Genomic DNA, 21,526 nt, shown 5'->3' with positions numbered 1-21,526 from the left:
GGAGAGCTTCACTCCTTTTGACCCCACACACACACACACACACACACACACACACACACACACACACACACACACACACACACACACACACACACACACACACACACACACACACACACACACCACACACACACACACACACACACACACACACACACACACACACACACACACACACACACACACACACACACACACACACACACACACACACACACACACTCACACAAACATGAATGCACACATACACACAAATACATGCATCACTGCATTCACGCTAAACACACCCTCCTCTGTCTCACGTTTGCACACAGAAAAACAAGTCTCTTTGGGGCCGGTGTGTGATTTCAATGTCTCTTTCCCTTGTAGTTAAAACAGCAAAACACAGGATGTTGGGTCTCCATGCTGCAGTTCTCTCTCCCCCTCCCCAGAGCAGAGAAACCATGGCAGAACGCTGGGGAGGGCATGTTGATGGCGGACCCTCGGAGTGATCAGGGGGCCTCTGGCTTGGAGCTGGAGTCATATGTACAGATGCTGGTATTTCAAAAGCAGAGAGCGCTTTAGTCCACTTTTCTCTTATGGGACACAACACAAGGAGTGCACAGAGCGGGACATTTGCTAGGCTCATGGTATTTCAAAAGTTGGTTTGGGCTCAGATGCGGTTCAGGCGAGGGCACAAGACAGAAATGCAGGGTCAGTGTAGTGCAGAACAGTTGCTGGTTTAGCTGAGGACAGGAGGTTGAGAGAGGACAGAAAAAGAAGGGAGAGTGTTGCAGATGTAAAGAACAGGACCAGAACGATTTGCGGAGGGATACAGACTTATGGGAAATGGAGTTGTTTATGAATCACAACAGGACTTGAAGGGAAGAGGAAAAAGGTTTGTCTCTGCCCATCAGCATCTGGTTTTCATCTGGCAGATCCTCTTGGCCATTCCCTTACTCCAGCATAGAGGGTGAGTGAGTGTTCACATGTAGGAATGTATGTGTCCATGTATAGGTAGTGAATTAATCTGCACATGCTTTTCTGTGTGTGTGTGTGTGTGTGTGTGTGTGTGTGTGTGTGTGTGTGTGTGTGTGTGTGTGTGTGTGTGTGTGTGTGTGTGTGTGTGTGTGTGTGTGTGTGTGTGTGTGTGTGTGTGTGTGTGTGTGTGTGTGTGTGTGTGTGTGTCGTGCATGCATGTTTAAATTGAAGTTGATCTTGATTGTCAATGCTGGAGAATTAAAGCTTTACTGTCCAAAGCTGGCAGCTAAATTCTCGCCCTTCATTTCACATTCTCTAACAAAAAGTCTCCTTAACAAAAAAGAAGAAAAAAACATTTGCAAATCTGAAAAAGCTTGGTTTGGATGCACCTGAAATGAAAACACAAGGAGAGAGGGAGAGATAAAGAGGTGAAGAAGGATAGAGTGATATTGTTGACAGTAGTAAAATGAAAGCATTTTTTAATCTTAATATTATTTTACTTGGCAAACGTTCTTTACTATAAGTAAGATTTTTGTTCCATTTGTGGATTGTAGTTTGATTTGGTGTTAAAAGTAAGTAATTTTCCCTGTGGTATTGTTGCTGTTTCCATTTCTATTGATCTACGTATTTGTGCTTCAGCCTAAGAGTTTACAGACTTTCCACTTCCATAAAAAAAAACAGTGTTTCTAATTACAACTAGTAATAATGCTTTTTAAACAATCATGTGAAAAAAGAGTTCACAAATGATTCAATTAATCAAAATAGATACACCAAATTGTAACGCTGATCATTACTAGATATTTATTTACTTAATTAAATATCAAATAATGAAAAAGTATGGTACTCTTCAGTTAACAAAAGGCGCATTTACACCGCAGTACTTTTCCCACAAAAGGCGCATTCACACTGCGGTACTTTTCCCACAAAGGTTCATGCGAACTTAGTTCATGCGAACTCTTTAGTTCTCATGAACTAAGTACAGATCGCGTTCACACCGGAAAAAGTCCTTGGGGGAGGATTAGGCAAATGAAGCCGCTGACGTCACTTCTTCTTCTTCTGCTTTGGGTTTACTGGCAGGCCGCAAACCACTTCACGGCGTATACTGCCGTCCAAAGTCCCCGGACGGAAGTCCCCGGAGTTGGGGACTGGCTTCTGACTGACTGAAGCCTTCCGAGTAAATCGCCAGAACGCCGACACCTCCTCATCTCCACCGCTCCCATGTTTTATTTTGTGTTGCCATAAGTTAGTCTCTCTGCGTTTCTGCGCTGGGCTAAGGCTAATGCTAATAATGCTAATGCGAGGATAATAAAATGGCGGCTTCACAAAACTTTTTGGGAGTTTTACGGGGCGTGGTTTGCAATCCGCCCAGCCAATCAGAAATATAGCTCTTTTCTCACAAAAGAGCCGCTCGAAAGTCCCTGCTCTCTAGCAGGGACTTTCGAGGGGGTAAAAAGGTTCGCATGAACTAATTTTAGTACCGGCTCTTTTTGGTGTGAACGCGATCGTGAACGCGATCGTGAACTAAGTTCGCATGAACCTTTGTGGGAAAAGTACCGCAGTGTGAATGCGCCTAAAGGTTCATGAGAATTTAGTTCATGAGAACTCTTTGGTTCTCATGAACTAAGTACAGATCGCGTTCACACCGGAATAAGTCCCTGGGGGAGGATTAGGCAAATGAAGCCGCTGACGTCACTTCTGTTCGATCGGAAGTCCCCGGCCGGAAGTCCCCGGAGTTGGGGACTGGCTTCAGTAGAAGCTGCTGGGAGTCCCAGCAGCTTCTACTGAAGCCTTCCGAGTAAATCGCCAGAACGCCGACACCTCATCTCCACCGCTCCCATGTTTTATTTTGTGTTGCCATAAGTTCGTCTCTCTGCGTTTGTGCGCTGGGCTAATGCTAATAATGCTAATCTGAGGATAATAAAATGGCGGCTTCACAAAACTTTTTTGGAGTTTTACGGGGCGTGGTTTGAATTCCGCCCAGCCAATCAGAAATAGGAAGCTTTTTCTCCCACGAAAGTCCCTGCTCTCTAGCAGGGACGAAAAAGGGGGTAAAAAAGGTTCTGATGAACACATTTTTGTTCCGGCTCTTTTTGGTGTGAACGCGACATTTCGAAACTATATCGGAACTAAAGTTGGAAAAGCACTGCGGTGTGAACGCGGCTAATCACTCTTGATATTTCTATTAGTGTTTGTCTTTATTGCATGGATGCGCTCGTTGTTTGAAGGTTAAATAAACTCACCTGCTGTTACAGGCTGGTGACGCTGAAGCTGTCATCGTTGGCTGTGTCCAGGAGCTGGCACAGCACCCCCCCCCCTTGAGCTGCTTGGGAGGGGTAGCGGTGTCCCATGCCCGAATAGGATTGGTGGGACAAGGAGAAGCCCCCAGTGTCCTCCTGATGGGGCGAGGAGTCCAGGGCCAGTTTGGGGTACGGGGAGTGAGGCATGGGGCCCTGGCGTAGGCTGGTGCTGGGGTTGGAGTGAGTATGGGAGGAGAGGTGAGAGTTGGGGTGGGGGTGGTTGTTAGTGTGGGGGTTTGAGTGGGACTGGAGGAGGGAGGTGGTGTTGGTGTGTACGATTGTGTGGGGCTGTGTGTTGTTAAGATGTGTGTCATGGGGATTCATTTGTGTGTTCGCATTAGGGCTCGCGAGCGCATTACTGTGTGTACTTCCATGGGGGCTTGTGTGCGGGTTGCTGTGTGTGTGCGTGGCTGTGTTTGAGTGTGTGTTGTGGGAGTGCGGGCTGGGGCTGCCGCTGTGCGACGTCTGTCCGTACCAGTAGGGGGAGCTGCAGTAGCTGGGAGAGTCGTACTGCGAGAACTGTGCGTCTTTCTGAGCGGGGCGTTGAGAGGGACTCAGTGAAGTGGCACAGAGGGGAGTTATGCGGGGTGAGGGAGAGCAGGAGGGGGAGAATGTCCTGGAGGGGACGGGGTGGTACGTCTGGGGGGGAGGAGGTGTTGGCTTGGGAGGGTAAGAGGGAGAGGAGACACTGGGTGAGAGGGAAGAAGAGGACTCTCCAGGGTATAAGGCTGGATATCGCTCCTCAGAGGAGGGTGTGGAGGGGTAAGGGGAGGGGTACTCACAGGGGTCCTGGAGGTAGCTGGATTGGGGTGCAGGATTGGGGTTGGCCAGGGGAGAGAGGCTGCTACTGTCTCCACTGTAATAATCCAGCCCCTCCTGGAAAAGCCCCTCTGGACCTCCAGCAGAAACTGCTCCAGATGTTGAGGCAGCAGCCTTGCCTCTGCCTTTGGCCCTCCGCTCTCTCTGACATGGAGACAAACCCCCTCTGACTCCTCTGGACCCTCTGCCCCGTCCCCGCTTAGGTCCAGGAGTAGGCGTTGGGGATGGGCTGGACGGGGAGTCGGAGAGTAAACCAGATCCTCCTTCTTTTTCTAAAAGTGGTTCACTCCGTTTCCTTCGACCACGACCAGGTTTGCCGGTGGCCCCCCCGCCCTGGAAGAGCACATTCTGGCTCCAGTTATACGAAGGTCCTGAAGCACTCTCATGCCAATCCATCATCAGCTTCTCCAGGCTGGACAGACTGGATTGCCCCCCCTCTCCGCTGACAGAGGGAGCCTCGCTCAGTTTGTAGGTGCCACAGGTGGAGCTGGGTCCACTGCCAGTGGCCGCAGAGCCAAGGTGTGAAGAGTCGGACGAGGATTCTGAGAGAATTTCAGGAAATGGTTGTCGCTTGGCCTTCTGGGGAGTGTAGTTTGAGATATCCAAGATGTCTTTGGACTCATTGGAGCCATATTCACTGTAGCCGTGATACTGAGGCCCAAAGCCGTCTGTTGACCAGCCGCCATAACCTTGTCTGAAAAAGAAAGAAAAAAGGAACACGAATTATAAAACACACAAACACACTCGAGGAATATGTTTGCACGATTGTCTGCAAATATTTCAGTTTTCACTGCTCTTTGTTGCAGTTCCAACGATCAGTAAGATGACATGAAAAGACGATTTAAACATGTTACTAATATCGATTTAGAGTTATAATGTTTAGTTGACTAACTACAATTATTACTATTTAATAATAGTAATAATTGTTAGTAATTCAGGATGAATAGCAAAGAATGTTGTGTTTAACCTAATATTAAAAGTGACATCTTTGGGACTCTAACTTTTTGAACTGGGATGAACATGTTTTACTATTTTCTGACATTTATCGATCGAACAATTTATCCAGAAAATAATAAGCAAAATAAGCTTTAATACAAATTATGATTTGTTGCAGCCCTGTATGAATTCATTCCCTGACAAACACGGTACACTTTTAAGCCAAAATATATTCACTTGTGTTACATATGAGAGGTATTGACTGGTAATTAGCACATGGTGGACATGCTAAGTAATTCAAGTCTTCTTGAGCTTGCTGTGACTTTAATTCGTTAGTAAAAACATTTCTCTCTTCAACCCCAAGTTATATCATGTATGAAAAGACCACACAGAAATGTCCTTTAATAGACATTACATTGTATTATTTTTGGAGCACTTTTTTATGATGTCAGGCGGCACAAGTGATTTACCTGTAGCTCCACTGACTGGAGTTGTACTGTTTGTAACCCTCTGGAGATGAAGTGGAGCTGAAGGGGTTGCTTTTGGCCACAGACATGTACCCTCCTCCTGGTGATGTGGGTCCTGTTGACTCCCCCCGCACCATGGAGGAATGGCCTGCTGCAGGATATCCACCATAACCTCTCTTGGCTGCTGCCTGGTAGTTAGAGTAACCCATTTGACCGATAGCCTTGCCAGATCCATATGCAAAGCTGCAGTCTGAGGGTCTCTGTGGCACCGCAGGAGAAGAGGAGGAGTAGCCGGAGGAGTAATGGCCAAAAGAGGAAGGATGGGGTGAGCTGGGCGAGTGTGAGAGAGATGGAGGAGTGGATTTGGGATAGGTAGAAGTGGTGGGGGAAGTTTGGGCCAGGCTGCCATAGCTGTGAGGAGGCCTTGCTGAGGAGCCATGTGTGTGCAGGGAACCCTCCACCCCAGAATTTGCCCCCTTGGAGCTCCACTTGGGGAATGCAGGGGACCAGCTGTGGCTGGTAGCTGGACTGGATGACTCGTAACCAGGGGTGGATGAAGCTTTCCGGGGGTCTGACTGCGAGGAGGCAATGTCCAGCAGGTCTGACGAGTCGTCCGAGTCGAGGAGGGACCGGAAATATCCAGCAAACAGGCCCTGTGAGTCCTCCCCTGCAGGCCTCACCGCCCTGCCCCCTCCCGGGCTGCTGTAGGACCCTCCCCTTCCAACCTCACAGGAGGAAAAGCCTCTTCTTGGAGATCCACAGAACTGATACCCACCCAGAGATTTCTCCTTGTCCATACCCCCCTCCCCCCAGCCACCTGCTCCATTGGGCCACTCCTGCCCCATGGACATTCCCTCCCCTTTAAATGCCCCATTTTTTTTCACACGTCTCCTCTTAACTGTTTTCTCCGCCCCAGGATCACTTCCTACGGCGCCCCCTCCCCTACCCTTTCCCCTTTTCTTGGGTAATCCATGCTCAGACAGGGGGCTCATTTTCTGATTCTTGCCAATAGATTCAAAGAAGTCACTGAAGGTGCTCTTGTTGCGCTCATTCCCCCCAACCCCCCCTGCTCCTCCTCCCCCTCTCCCAGCGCCCCCTCCTCTGCCACCTCGGGGGCGTTTATAGCCGGTGAGCCGGTGGAGTAAGGTTGATATTCCAGGGTTTTCCAGAGGGGTATGAAAGCTATCTGGCTCACTGGGTGTCCAGCAGCGGGGGGGAGAGCAGCGGCCAGTGACTGGGGGCTGGCGGTTCAAAAAGGCCAGTTTGGACAGGACATCCCCATATTCTGTTTTCACATCATTAGTATCATTAACATAGGAAGGGTAAGGGGCGGGGAGTTTAGTCCGTCGCCGCCTCTGGGGCTTCTTGGGCGGGTCTCCTATACCACCAGCGTTCGGGGTGTTGAGAAGTTCTGCCGGTATTCCTGGCGGGGGCTGTTTAGGGGGTCGCCCCCGCCTTCGCTTGAGAATAACAGGCATCTCTCCGGGAGGAAACATCACCATAACGCTCTTTCCATTGTTCTTCATTCGGAGAAGTGCAGTCGGTTCTCGAGCCACCACTGAGCCATCCACGCCGCAGTTGTTGCTTTTATCTCTCACTGTCTCCATATTGGAAATCTTGTAGCTCTTCTGTCGGCGGCTGAGGTTAACGGGAATACGAGCCACCTTGACAACAATCTTCCTCACCTGTAAAGCAGAGATCAACATTTAACATATGCACATTTAACTTGGGTAAACATCTTTTTGATTCATGGTATGAATGCGTGTCAAGTAGTAACTATGAATTAACTTACGCCTACGAAACGCCCACGTCTTCGGTTATTGGAGCCTGATCCCCCCAAATCGGGGAGAGGTTCCTGCTTCACGGCTAGTGAAGTTGCAGCGATGGTTGATGTGTTCGTAAATGGAAGCTGAGCAGCTGCACGTTGAGCCATGGCTGCCTGACGCTGTTTCACACTTTTAGGAGCTGCTTTCTGGACTTTTGGTGGGGGCCTAGACCTGGATTTAGGTCCAGGTTTATGCCCAAGTCTGGGCCCAGGTTTGGGTGCAGCTTTATGAGCAGGTTTGGGTACAGTTAGAGCAATAGGGATGTCTGTAGGAGGGGGAGCTGTGGGGAGAACAGCCTCCACAGACGAATGCACTTCCTTCTCTCCAACAGCTACCTCCTCCTCTTTAACCCTCCAGATCTTCTCCACTAATACTTCATCCTCCTCCTCTCCTTCCCTCTCCCTCCCTGCTCTTTTCTCCCCATCCTCCATGCCTCGGCGGAGGCGGGAGGATTTGCGCAGGTGACAGGGGAAGCGTGGACGTCCGGAGCTGCGGAGTGCATACTTCTTCTCTGTCTCCACAGGAAGAGCAGAGGACCCTGTGTTTGGGGTGGGGCCAACAGGGACTGGACAAAAAGTGGAGGGGTTTTCAGTCTCCGGGGCTTTCCGTTGATTGATCGAGGCAGGATGATTGCCAAGTGCCACAGACAGGGGTTGAGGTGAAGTTGTGCGTATGGCGTCAGGTGTAAGAGTTCCGGAGAGCTTTGGACCTACAGAACCCGTGTGTGGATGGATATCCATGTGCCCACTGTTATCCATGCCTGCATGCGAAACAACCTTTTCATGCACCGCCGTGTCTATATGCGTTTGCATGTTTCTAAGTGTCTCTGCCAACACATGTGTCTCAGTGTGAGTGTCAGTCTTTTTGCGCCGGCTGTGCCCCAGCCTTCCCTGCCGGTGGAGGCCGTTGGCCAGGGCAGAAGGAGAGGAGGGAAAGTGGTCCGGGGTCACCGATGCCAGTCCATCGTTAGAGGGATCCTGGGACCCCTCCTGGAGCCCGAGCTCCCTGGTCCAGAGCTCAGGCCCGGCCAGCCCCTCCAGCTCCCCCACACACGCTTTTTCCTCTGCTCGAGTCTCACCACAGCCCACTGGAGCCCCAGTGTGGCCTGAATGTAGGTGATCTGACACGCTACTCATTCAGTGAACAGTCTTGCTGAATCAAAATCAGTGTTTCTTCTTGGTCGCTGAAGGAGTAGTTCTAACAACAGGAGAGTTGATTCAATGGCCCTGAGGAGAGAAATAAAAACATATATCAAAATATTATATTATAATATTATTAGAGAAAGTAATATTATTAAAAGCACAGGAAGTTCACAAATACGTTAACATTTCCTTGTTGCATTGGTCATTGTATGGCATCAACTCTGTACATACATTTGCAACACTGATGAAATTGTGATTATGTGAAAGATTTTTTGGCAACGGGCCACACAACTAATTCGTAACGCACTCTAATCTATTAACTGTGCCACCCACACGGAGGCATTACATTTACCATTCATACCCGGCACAATCAGTTGCTTTTACCGAATGGTTGTGGCGCTGATTCTGATTCTGAGTTGTGCCTCACTCTGTCTGCCTGACTGGCTCTGTTCTGCAGGGGATCATTGGGTCATCAATACTGCAGTGGAGAGCTCACATACTTCTCTCTCCCCTCTGCCTGTACTTTGCCCGTGGTTAATAGAGTGAGAGAGAGACAGGCAGACAGACACACAGACACGGAAATACAGACAGACAGACAGACAGACAAAGGAAGTGAGAGGGGAGTTAGAGAAAGTGGGAGAAATTATGATTGGAGAAATACAAGAAATTGTGAGGAGGAGGAGGAGGAGGAGGAGGAGGAGGAGGAGGAGGAGGAGGAGGAGGAGGAGGAGGAGGAGGAGGAGGAGGAGGAGGAGGAGGAGGAGGAGGAGGAGCAGAAAGGAAAAGAGAATAAGAGATTAGTACATGATGTCACAGCATATATCAAACCAGACTAAAATCAGTATTTTGGTGAGGGCTGCACCATCCAACATCAGACGCTATTACTTTGGAGGATGACTTGCAATAAAGCGTAAAACTCTAATTATTGTTAGCAATTCAGCTGTGTTTTACCCGCAGACAATAGGAACACGGGTGAGCCAGTTGCGACGTTATCTAGTCTATAAATCACTATATAAAACTACTTGATGAGATATATGGAGTAATATATTGTGTATTATGTATGGAAATGACAGATTTGCCCCACTTTCTTTTTTAAACGCACAATATTGAAGTGAGCAGAGTCAAATTCCACAATTGAATAGTGGTGTAAAAAGCACACACTGCATGCCACGTCACAAAAAACGATTGAAATGCATCACAAAGCTCTAGACTTGGAGGGTGCAACAAAAATGAGAATGTGTGAATAATTGCAGCCACCAGGGGGAGGCAGAGAGGTGATGAAGAGAGGTGTTGAGAGGATGGAGAGATGAAGGTGACAGGACGACAGCGAGAGGGATTATAGAAACCCAGAGCAGAGGAGAAATTGAAGGAAAGTCTGCCAGAAGAACACACACACAAGTCTTACAAAATCTGGACCACACGTGCTCTTTAGATTAACACGTGACTCAGATTTAAAACAGAAATACAGGAGTGCGTGCCACACTTGCACGCATATACACGCACTGCTGGCTCCAACACTGAACCACATACAACACAATCCTGTTCATCCTCAGATCGCTCTGCCTCGCTCCCTCTCCAACATATGGCTCTGATTAGGAGGGAGGGAGAACAGAGAGCGGGAGACAGAAAGAGAAAGAGGGGGACAAGGAGGGGAGGCACATGAATAAGAGCATGAATGTGTGAGAAAATATGAAAGAGGGCGAGAGACAGAAGAAGTGTATAGGGAGGGTAAAGATGTGACTGAGACAGAGAACGGGTGGAGAATGGAGGGAGAGACCGAGCCAGACAGATTCAAGAGAGGCAAAGGAGGGAGGAAAAAGTTGAGACGAGAGGAGGGGAGGAAACCGAGGGGAAGAAGGAGGGGGCGTGTGAGAGTTTAGCGGTAGTAGAGTTAAGAGCTGCACACATGGAGCAGACCAATGTTTGCTTCTCTGAGGAATGACACAACTGGGACACACACAAAAAAACACAACAGATACTTTCTTTAACCCCCTCACCCACTCCCTCCCTGCCTGTCTTCTCTCCCATTCTCACTTTCTCTCTTGTCTAATTAACAGCATTCCTTAATTAAGGCTCCATCTGACCGGTGTATGAGGGAAGGAGGAGAACACATGCTTTAATTAAACATTGCTGCACATGTGCTTACACTTATATGCGCACACTGTCACTCACACACACACACACACACACACACACACACACACACACACACACACACACACACACACACACACACACACACACACACACACACACACACACACACACACACACACACACAGACACATGCAAATGTTCCCCCACAGTTTTATCCTCCCACACTCTCACACATTGATTTGCACATAAAGACACACACACACACACACACACACACACACACACACACACACACACACACACACACACACACACACACACACACACACACACACACACACACACACACACACACACACACACACACACACACACACGCACACACACACACACACACACACACACACACACACACACACAAATATCCTTCTACTGTGCTCAGCAGGGGGGCATTCTGACAGAGGTTAGATACCAGCCAATCAAACGCTCCCTCTATGCTTCATTGTTTAAGCAAACATTCCCGGTATCCATCAGTTGCCATTCTAACATATTCACCGTCATACGTAGCAAAAAGCGTTTTGGTGCATTTTACTGCATGGCTCTGGGGCTTTAACAGTCAGTGGCGTAGTATTGTCTTTGTGATAACAGGCAGCACAGCTCCCACATGATGATCTGTTGAATCTGTTTCACAAAGAGAGGCTTTCATATAACTATGGTTTGAAAATGTTTGATGTTGTATATTCCTCATCTGCACATTAAAGTTTGTGAGCTAAGAGGAAAAGCAACAACACATTACGCCACAGAGTGAATGTGCACACATGCCAGTGAGAACTCCGAGAGGGGGACTTGTCATTCTCCAGTTTGGGCAGTTGGCCTGTCGTGCACAGAGAGCAACAGTCATCCTGTACATGGGGGCTGCACAGCATATCTATTCTCTCCCATCTATCTCAACACCACAGCGGCTTGCAGGCTCACAGGCCTGCAAGCATCAACCCTGAATGAGGAACTAGACCCTGTGTGTGTGTGTGTGTGTGTGTGTGTGTGTGTGTGTGTGTGTGTGTGTGTGTGTGTGTGTGTGTGTGTGTGTGTGTGTGTGTGTGTGTGTGTGTGTGTGTGTGTGTGTGTGTGTGTGTGTGTGTGTGTGTGTGTGTGTGTGTGTGTGTGTGTGTGTGTGTGTCTTCCTGGGTGTGTTTGTAAAAGCACTCACTGAGCTCTAACGGGTGTGCAGTTGTTGCTAAGAGACAGGCAGCAGCACTGAAACAGCATGGGGGGGGGGTGTAAGGGAGGGGGACATGGAGGGGAGAAAAAGAGAGAGAGAGAGGTGGTGAGGGGGGGAGCTCCACAGAGAGGTTTAGACAGATAAGAGGAAAGAGGGGATAAAACAGAGAAAGGGGGAGAGATGGAGAAAGTGTATGTGAGGCCAGGAGAGGAAAATGAGAGGGGGGGGGTCCACAGAGGCTGAGTGACACCGAGCAGAAGCCAACTACCAGCCTCGTTCCTCCACACCACCTCCACCCTAACTCAACCTGCAGCTCCATCAGCCTAGAACACACATTAATGAGTGCTTTTTTAAATGACTTGTTTAACCCTTCATGGCATGAACCCAGAATAATATCTGAACTTCTGTCCTCTAACAAACCAGAGTCAGATCCTGCTGACTGGTCCTCATCCCGAGCGCGACAGTCCAGTCTTAAAAACCTTTCTTATCATTTCTCCTTTTATTTCAAGGTTTATTTTTATTCCTCAATAACGATTTACATTGTACTTTCCTCTTGATGCTGAAAATGAAGTACAGCGCATCATCAATTGTTTTTAAGTTGTTTTTTTCTTATGCTTATTATTGTTCTTACATCAAACACACAACAAGGCACAACTTTTTATACAAAAAACGGAGAAAAAAATAATGGTAAAAAAACAAGTTGATGACTAAGTGACATCTCAAGTCTTCTGTGAGGTGTTTTTATGTTGTTTTCAGGATAGAAAATGTCTGTTTGACTTTGTCAATGAAACATTAAACATGACCTGACATCATATTGAAGTGGCCACTGAACTCAAATAAACGTTAGCATGAATTATGGCTCTCTTAGTATGGAGTTAAAAAACAGAAACTTATTTTTGCATATTGATGTCATTTCAAGAAAAACACAACACAATTTATTCTACTTCAGAAGCGTTACTGAACACTCATAACATAGGCACAAACTAAACTGTACATAGACATTCTCTGAAACTGATACTGTGGGAGGAAAGTTTTCACTATTTACTCAATGCTCAGCCAAATAAGTTTTAATTTAACTTAATGAAAAAAACGGAAGTTATAAGGTCATGCCTTATACACTTATACTGTGCAATCTAGCCCAACAGGCAGTAACACTGAACAGCTAGAATTAGAGTAGAATTAGAGCCGATCCAAACTCAACAGACCTGGGTTTGCAAGCTTGAGTTTTCCTAAGTGTGCCAAGGGGGGGGCGTGGAAAGTTCTGCACATATATAAAACTAAAGGGGCCAACATGCCTGCACACACATTACCACCAGCACCCCTCAAAATCAGAGCTGAACTCTAGGCTGGGCTGTAGCTGCGCACACACACAACTAACGCACTTACATACAGACCCTCAGCCCCCCCACCCACTCACACTCTCCTTCACACTGACCTCTCCTCTCTTTCCTCACTCACATCTCACCCGTCCTGCCTGCCCCCCCCCCCCCCCACCATTCACCCTCTAAAAAAACCCACATCCCTAGCGGCAGGAAATGCCTGATGATCTCCATCATGAGTGTGCGTGCTGTATCTGCTGCCAAGAGCAAGCATGTGTGCACGCACGCCTGCAACAAGCACGCACACAAAGCGTACGAATGAACAGAGAGCAACACATAAACCATATGTGCAGACAAACTCAGAGGCAGACAGACACACACATCTAACGTAAACACACATCACACACACCAGATACAGTGGTGGCTCAGCCAAGGATTCACACAGGGGACCGGAGAAGTAGCACGAAACACGAGTCAACACTAAACCAGGACCCCCCACCCCCTTCTGAATGTCTCACCCTCCGACTGTCTCCCTCCTGTTGTTTCTGCAGGAACCTACATGCTGTAGTTATTTTAAGATGAGGACGAGTGTATTACCCCTTCCTCTTCACTTCTCCTTCTCACTATTCCCTCTCTCATCCCTCCCCCAGTTTCTCTCCCACTCCTCAACACCCCTCCCTCATCTTCAACTCAGCCTGACACTCGCTCTCTCTCTCCTCTATATCTTCCACTCCTGCAGGCAGTTTCCTGGCGCTGCTGATGGCCGCCCCTCAGTCAGATCATGTGACCGACCACGCCAGCTGAGAACAGCTAGGAGTGCGCACATGTGCGAGCGTGCGAGGAAACGCAGGGATACTTCTGGAAACTTACACAAACACATGCAAATACGGGAAGAAACCAACCATTTAGGTGCACACACAGACACACTCCCACACACACTGAGCTGGCATGTATACACAAAGGTATCTACAGTATATACTTCATGTAAATATTGCTCTATATTTATAAGTTCTAATAGTTTTTTTTTTTTTAGTCCTTTTCTTACAATGTAACTTATTTGACTGTGTTTATGGATGCACCGTATACACCAAGGGAAGGCAAGTTTCAACACCTTTCAAAGAATGAAAAACATTAAGGACATTAATATATAGTGCAGCGACATTTTTCTTTTTTAAATGGTATTTAAAAACAGTCATTAAAAAGCATTGAGAATAAGATCAATATAAAACAAGCTAATACAGAATAACACAGGTATAAAAGACATGAAAAAAAGTTACAATGCAGTGTTCAATTTCAAAAACCTACTTGGCACTAAACGTGTTTCTGATTCTATTTCTGATTCTGAAACAAGGAGAAACACACGCTCACACTGACGCACACTTTGCGTAGTTACTGGCGCACTCTAAAACCTCACATACACGTAAGCACTGTCACACATACACCTCACACAGAGGACACACACGCCAGATGCTTGGCCCCTGACACACACTCAGACCTTGAGGCCAGTGTTTCGGGGCCTCAGTGCTGCGGCCCTGACTTCCTGACTCCTCCTCTCTCCTCCGTACTCCTGTTCCACAGTTGCTGTGGGAGACGCTGCTGCAGCGCCCGTTGCCAAGGAGAAGGCTGCTGGCTGTTTGAACAACAATGGCCGCCTTGTGAACATTCCAACTGTAGGTACTGACAGCTCATCAGCCACAGCCTCAACACACACACACACATGCTGCTCACAACGCACAATGACACTACACAACTGTAACACTCAGATTCTTGGCCTCGAGCCTGAACGTGGTAACACTCTCACACACAAACACAATCAGGCACACCCACACACACACACACACACCCACACACACACACACACACACACACACACACACACACACACACACACACACACACACACACACACACACACACACACACACACACACACACACACACACACACACACACACACACACACATCTGTGCACGCTGTAAGAAATTATGACTTCTGCTGAGAGGATAAGAAACCCTTCATTCCCTCTCTGTCTACCTGCATCTCTCGACCATCTCACTCTCTCTCACACACACACAAAAGCACACACACACAAAAGCACACACACACATTCACACATTCAGTGTGCAGTACATTCATCCATCTTCCCCCTTCTACCAGACTACTCTCTGTCTTTCTCTCTTATCTCTTTCTCTCTCCTCCCCCTCCACAGCCTCCTGCTTTCACTCTCTCACCCGCTCTTCAATTGCTCATCCATGCCTCTCTCTCTCTGCCTTTCTGTCTCAGGAAGTGTGTGTTCTTACTCTCACGCACACACACACACACACACACACACACACACACACACACACACACACATGTGGACGACACACAGTCACAGAGAAAGAGAGAGAGAGAGAGAGAGAGAGAGAGAGAGAGAGAGAGAGAGAGAGAGAGAGAGAGATTCGCTACCTTCTCTCCTGGAAGGTAGCAAATCTTTTTCGTCCCTTGGGGGCATACACTTCCTCTGAGAAGGAGGGAAAAGGGAGGGAAGAAATCAAACTAGAAACAAGAGGAAGAGGAAGAAGGAGAGGAAGGGAGAGAAAGAGGAGTGGGTCAAAAAACTATATTCTGTGGGGATTTATAGACAGACCCCTTAGTGCTCTGATTATCTGTTCATATTGATGGAACGACATTGAAGCCACGCTGGTGGAACGCTGAGACGGTGCTGAAGCCAAATTGGGAAGAGAGAGTGTGTGTGGGGGGGTGGGGGGTGGGGGCTTCGGGGTGTTGAGGAGAATCACTAACAAGTCTCTGCTTATCCTCTGACTCACTGTTTTTAACACACATACCCAGACACATGTGTACGCACACTCACATGCAGCTAAAAACAAAGATAACTAGCACGCTGACGCACAAGCATAAGAAATCAGACACACTGTACATGTGTGTGTGCATGTGTGTGTGGATGAGCAAATGATTGTGTTTGTGAGACACAGCGAGTATGTGTTGTGTGCCAGACACCAAGAGATGCTTTTTTGTGCGTGTGTGTCTGCGTGTTTACCCAATCTCTCGCTCCTCTTTAATAATTGAGCTGATTCTGTCCAGCTTGTTAGGGAGGTACACAGCAGCTTCACACTCTCTTCTTCTCCCTCTCATCCTCTCTCTCCTCATCCTTCCATCTCGCCGCTCTCCCTTCATTTATCACTCCTCTTCCTCCCTGACCCCTCCGTCCTCTCTCTCTCAGTCCCTTCCCCCCCCCGAGCTCTCTCCTCTCCCTTCGCAAATCCCTCCTGTTCTTTGACCTCTCCCTCGCCTCTCGCAGTTTCAACCCCCCCTCCACCCCGCTGCCCTCCATCATCCCTCTCCTCTTGTCTCCCTCCCTCCATCTTCTGGAGGTGAAAGGTCGAAGCTTCCTCTCCACTGTCAGACTCAAACCGGCTGCAACCAGCCCTGTGGGGGGTGAGGGAGAAAAGGAGAATGAGCAGAATGGGGAGGTAGGTGAGGAAGGACATAGGAAAGGTGGGAGGGAAGGAGAGAGGGAGATAAGTTGAAGAAGAAGAAAAAAGGACTGACTAAAGCAAAGATGGGGGGGCAGAGGGGTTAAAAGAGTGAAGGATGCGAGAGGAAAGAACAGGGAGATGTTGTTTTTGCCAATGACGCGGAGGAGAGGTTTTATGAATGTATCGTGTGGGAGGTGATAGAATGGAGCACAAACACTGCTTACACTAATGCTAAATGGCTGCTGTGTGTGTGTGTGTGTGTGTGTGTGTGTGTGTGTGTGTGTGTGTGTGTGTGTGTGTGTGTGTGTGTGTGTGTGTGTGTGGTGTGTGTGTGTGTGTGTGTGTGTGTGTGTGTGTGTGTGTGTGTGTGTGTGTGTGTGTGTGTGTGTGTGTGTGTGTGTGTGTGTGTGTGTGTGTGTGTGTGTGTGTGTGTGTGTGTGTGTGTGTGTGTGTGTGTGTGTGTGTGTGTGTGTGTGTGTGTGTGTGTGGGTGGGGAGCTATTTCACTGCAGGTATAGATTAGAGTAATAGGAGTCACAAAAGACAGGACCCTACACTGCAAGGACAAAGTAATGACTAATTGTTTCATCCAGTCGCTCGTTGTGGAAAATATTAAAAGAGGAAGAAATATTCAGAACATGAGAAATTAGTCAATATTAACGTCTTATTGAACTTTAAGACGTTTTTGGACAGCAGACAATGGAAACCTTACAGTATAACATCTCTGAAACAACAGCAAATGTGTGTATTGTGTATCTTAGTACAACTAGCCATATTCTGATAGATATAACATCTGAATGTAGCTTAGAGCTCCTAACGAGTGCATTTTTTTCTCTACAAAGAGATTTTTTATTTGAATCTGTGCCCTAAATCAGTTTCTTATGTATTTTGGATTGGATTTCAAGTGCTGAGTAAATGGCCTGGCTCATTCACAACACTGGAATAAAATCCCTTTTCCTAAACGGCAGTCATATATAAATGTGTTTTGAATAGTTCAAAGGGAAAGTGCCAGATTGATCTTCAGCTGACTTTCACAAAACGTCTGTAAGCAAAGAGAAAAGCTCTTTGTTGCGTTTGACAAATCGTGAGCGCAGCTAGAAGCCAAATTCCTAAAATGAGATGCGTTGTATGCCCAAAATATTTTGGGAAATTCAGCGTTAGTAAATACTTAATATCTGGTATCTGATTTATAGATTACTGAAGCTCTGTCAGGGAGCCGGGTTCATATGGTCTCTGTAACTTAAGGTAATATGGTCAATACAATAATATTATAATTATAATAACTATAATCCTATTTGTATAAAACGTTCTTAGTGCAAAAATATGTGAAGAAAACCAAAAATAAGTACATATTTATAAAACTATACACCTTTAGTTTAATGGTAAAAAAAAATACTAAACGGAAAGTGTGGACAAAAAGCTAAACATAACAAAAGAAACATAAAGGACATCATTTCACTTGTGTCCTTGTGTCCTTGCTGTTAGAGGAATCCCTGTTTCAGGTTTATATGTTAACCCCGTAATTGTGGCGTTTCTTTTGAGCAGTTTTTTGCACTTAAAGAGTCTAAGAACAGAGTAGGTAATTTGGGAAATTGGGCTCTATAAAAAAATAATGTTGATTGATTGATTGACTGACAAAGCAAAATAAAAGTTACAAATCTCGCATTGAAAAAGGCATTTCTATACAAATATGTTTTAAGAAATGATTTCAAAACAGGTAAATATGCTGTCAAGCTCAATCTTTTCAGGAAGAGAAAGAAATCTAGTGATACTGATGGCAAACACCCGGTCATATTAGTCTCCAACCTTGACCTGTGGACAACCAGCGGGGCTTAAGGATCTGAGGACTTGGAGTTTTGGGAGTCAAAAGATTGGTAATACAACTGGGGGGCCGTATTTGGAGCCTCAAAAGATTATTTAATCAATCCTGAATTTAACTAGCAAACAATGAAGAAAGGAAAAAAATTGTTTTGGTAAACATGTTTAGACATGATGCATCAGCATCTATTAACTTTATCTTAGCCGCTATTCAACAGGTTGAACTATCCTAAACAAAACTTCCAAAAATACCAGGACACCAGTGGAAATCAATAGAGATAAATCACCAATCAATGTGTCTATGTACAGTTGTGTGTGTGTGTGTGTGTGTGTGTGTGTGTGTGTGTGTGTGTGTGTGTGTGTGTGTGTGTGTGTGTGTGTGTGTGTGTGTGTGTGTGTGTGTGTGTGTGTGTGTGTGTGTGTGTGTGTGTGTGTGTCCATTCTGTCTTCTCCATCTCCATGACGACCTCCATATCAAAAGGACATCTGACTACAGCACCCTCACATGCTGATAGGCAGAGAGAGAAAACAGGTGATTGGTTGAGCGTTAGGCTGTCATATCTGCAGGGTGTATCTTTGTGACACTGCAACACACGCGCACACACACACACACACACACACACACAAACACATACACACACACACTGGCTTGTCACTGTCATCAACCCACACGCCTACGAACTGCAGCAAGGCGCAAACAAAAGGTACTTCCACAGCACACACACACATTGAGAGGTACATGCATGCTAACACACACACACATACACAGACACACACAGCTTTGAGACGAGATGTGGTGTGTTAGGTGCGCTGACCCTGCCAATGAGGACAGGAGGAACATCAACGGAGCTACAAGGCCGTTGCTATGACAACTAGCCCAGCTCACACAGGTAGGAAGCACAATAGGCCTAAGCTGTTATATGTTCACATTCCCTCTGTTTGTCACACACACAAACACACACAAACACACACACACACACACACACACACACACACACACACACACACACACACACACACACACACACACAGGGTCATGCACTCAAGACAAGACTGACAGACAGTGATTGCATGCCAAGGTAAGGCCATTCGCTTTTCATTCCAGCATTCAGAAGGCTGAAATTATTCATTATGTCCAAGTGGACCTGCCAAAAAAGAAACTCAGTCTTCAGCTGAGCCACTCAGAGAGTGAGACAGGCTGAGTGTGAGACAGTCTGAGTGTGAGACAGGCTGAGTGGTAGACAGACAGACAGACAGACAGACAGACAGACAGACAGACAGACAGACAGAGCATCACTCTGCATACTAACGGCACCTGCACTAGGGCAGCCTGTGCACGTCTCTGAGGGGCCCCTTAAATAACGAACTGTCACTGCCCAGACATCGACATTGACTTCTCTCTCCCTCTGCTCTCCTTCAGTTTCTCATGCACTCTTTCTCCCTTTGTCCCCCCCCCCCCCCCTCCCACCCACCCCGCTCACAGACAAGAGCTGATAATCACCACCATGAGTACGCCTTGTCTCTCAAGCCCTGTTGCCACTGCAGGATGTGCTGCTGCTGTGTCCTGCCTGTAACTGCCCTGACAACTCAGCTCAGGCGGGCTGCCGGGATGGAAACCCTGCGGCTGGACGGATGCTCACCGGGACTCTTGGTGTCTCCTGTTTATATTAAAAGCAAACACCTGTCCATCACCAGGAGCTGGGCTCACAGTCAAACCTCTGGTATATGTCACTGGCATGTAAATTCAGTCTATGAAAAGTCCCCCACAGAGATATTGAGACAGCAAATAAATAACGTGTGTGTGTGTGTGTGTGTGTGTGTGTGTGTGTGTGTGTGTGTGTGTGTGTGTGTGTGTGTGTGTGTGTGTGTGTGTGTGTGTGTGTGTGTGTGTGTGTGTGTGTGTGTGTGTGTGTGTGTGTGTGTGTGTGTCACAGTACCTGAGGTACTATATACTGTTGCTCTGCCTTTACTGTATCAATGCTGCTATAATGAGGCTAATAAGTGCTTAGGATATTGCCAAAACTCACATAGAAATTACAGGCGGGATACTCAAGCTTCATTACGCGATCATTTAAAGACATTATATGTGTGTTTTGAAGATCATCATTTAAAACCCCACCACACACGCTGCATGCCCACAGTAAAGATGACCCAGCAGCACGAATGCAGAGCTCAGTCCGTCGTTGGCAGCGACGAGGTTAATGTAAAAACTCAAAAAGGAAACGTAGCCAGAGGTGCGCAGCACAACTGGCTGAGCGGACACTAGGCTAATTTGTTATGTTGTGTACACAAGATGCTGCACGCGCACTCACCAAGGGGGAGAGAGAGAGAGTCTGGGGATTCGCGCTGGATGCTCGCGCTGTTGCGGTGTCAACGCTGGCTCGCGCGGCGGTCGGTGACGCTGCTCCGGTCCTCTCCCGGGTCACGGAGCCGCTGCACCCGTCAGCATGTCCCCTTCATCTGGTCTCCCCAGACAGCCCTCCTCCCAAACCAATGTAAACGTCTCGTCCTGCTGTCTCGCGCCACCGTCTCAAATGGCTCAATGGAAAAACCGCTCCTCTAGCTCACACCAATCTCTGCACCCACAAAGATGGGAAAGCAAAACACAAAAGGAGGGAAAAAGATTAAATAATGGAGAGCTCGGAGGTTGCTTCACAGTCTTGTCCGCAAATAAAGTGCAGACATTACCGCGCTCGAGCCCTGTGCTTCGGTTTTGGTGACAGGCACGGGACTCCACGGTATGCGGGAGGCGAACACGGTGTGCGTCTCTGCCTCTGCAATTCCAGCTCTCTGTCTCTCGTGCGCCCCAGTCTCCGCTGTGCCTCTCCAACGTGCCTGACTGTCAAAGCCATCCGGGCACCCGTAGCTGGCCTCACTTTACACTTGTGGAATTGTGGGAACAGTAGTTTACTTACAACTGAAAGAGAGCATGCGTTAATGAGGAAAAGAGAGATAAACAGACAACAGTGGGAGGAACTGCCACTGAAAGGGATGGAATAGAGACTAATGATATTTTATTATAAAACCTAAAGTTAAAAATGTATTACGCGTGGTACTAAATTGCCTCAAGGGACAACAAATGTGTTTATAACTTACCTTTTGTACATATTGTTGTTTCCTTAAAGCACAAAACTGAAGAATAAATCC

General features: G+C 47.3%; 1 protein-coding gene across 3 annotated transcripts; it reads right to left on the bottom strand.

Annotated features, from left to right (window-relative positions):
* Window positions 1–172: 172 nt before the first annotated feature.
* On the bottom strand, window positions 173–21,202 carry ahdc1 (AT hook, DNA binding motif, containing 1). Of its 3 annotated transcripts, none has more exons than XM_071204858.1 (6): window positions 20,692–21,202; window positions 8,832–8,964; window positions 7,272–8,531; window positions 5,483–7,164; window positions 3,201–4,770; window positions 173–1,349 (listed from the first exon to the last, which is right to left on the bottom strand). In XM_071204858.1, the coding sequence occupies exons 3-5, from the start codon at window positions 8,439–8,441 to the stop codon at window positions 3,207–3,209; spliced, it is 4,416 nt and encodes a 1,471-aa protein (XP_071060959.1). In that variant the 5' UTR covers window positions 8,442–8,531; window positions 8,832–8,964; window positions 20,692–21,202; the 3' UTR covers window positions 173–1,349; window positions 3,201–3,206. The 3 variants fall into 3 exon arrangements, with proteins under 3 accessions (XP_071060959.1, XP_033949761.1, XP_033949762.1); XM_034093870.2 differs by lacking the exon at window positions 8,832–8,964 and having other exon boundaries at window positions 20,692–20,955; window positions 21,068–21,202; XM_034093871.2 differs by lacking the exon at window positions 8,832–8,964.
* Window positions 21,203–21,526: the final 324 nt, after the last annotated feature.

This window comes from Pseudochaenichthys georgianus, chromosome 11 (assembly GCF_902827115.2).
Source record: "Pseudochaenichthys georgianus chromosome 11, fPseGeo1.2, whole genome shotgun sequence".
Lineage (NCBI taxonomy): Eukaryota > Metazoa > Chordata > Actinopteri > Perciformes > Channichthyidae > Pseudochaenichthys > Pseudochaenichthys georgianus.
Note: the sequence above shows the minus strand (reverse complement) of the source record. Positions and strands in the feature narration are given on the sequence as shown.

Coding starts and splice junctions, on each gene's coding strand:
- ahdc1 (XM_071204858.1), bottom strand. CDS start 8,441: ATGAGTAGCGTGTCAGATCACCTACATTCAGGCCACACTGGGGCTCCA. Junction 7,165..7,271: donor GACGTGGGCGTTTCGTAGGC/GTAAGTTAATTC, acceptor TCTGCTTTACAG/GTGAGGAAGATTGTTGTCAA. Junction 4,771..5,482: donor TCCAGTCAGTGGAGCTACAG/GTAAATCACTTG, acceptor TTTCTTTTTCAG/ACAAGGTTATGGCGGCTGGT.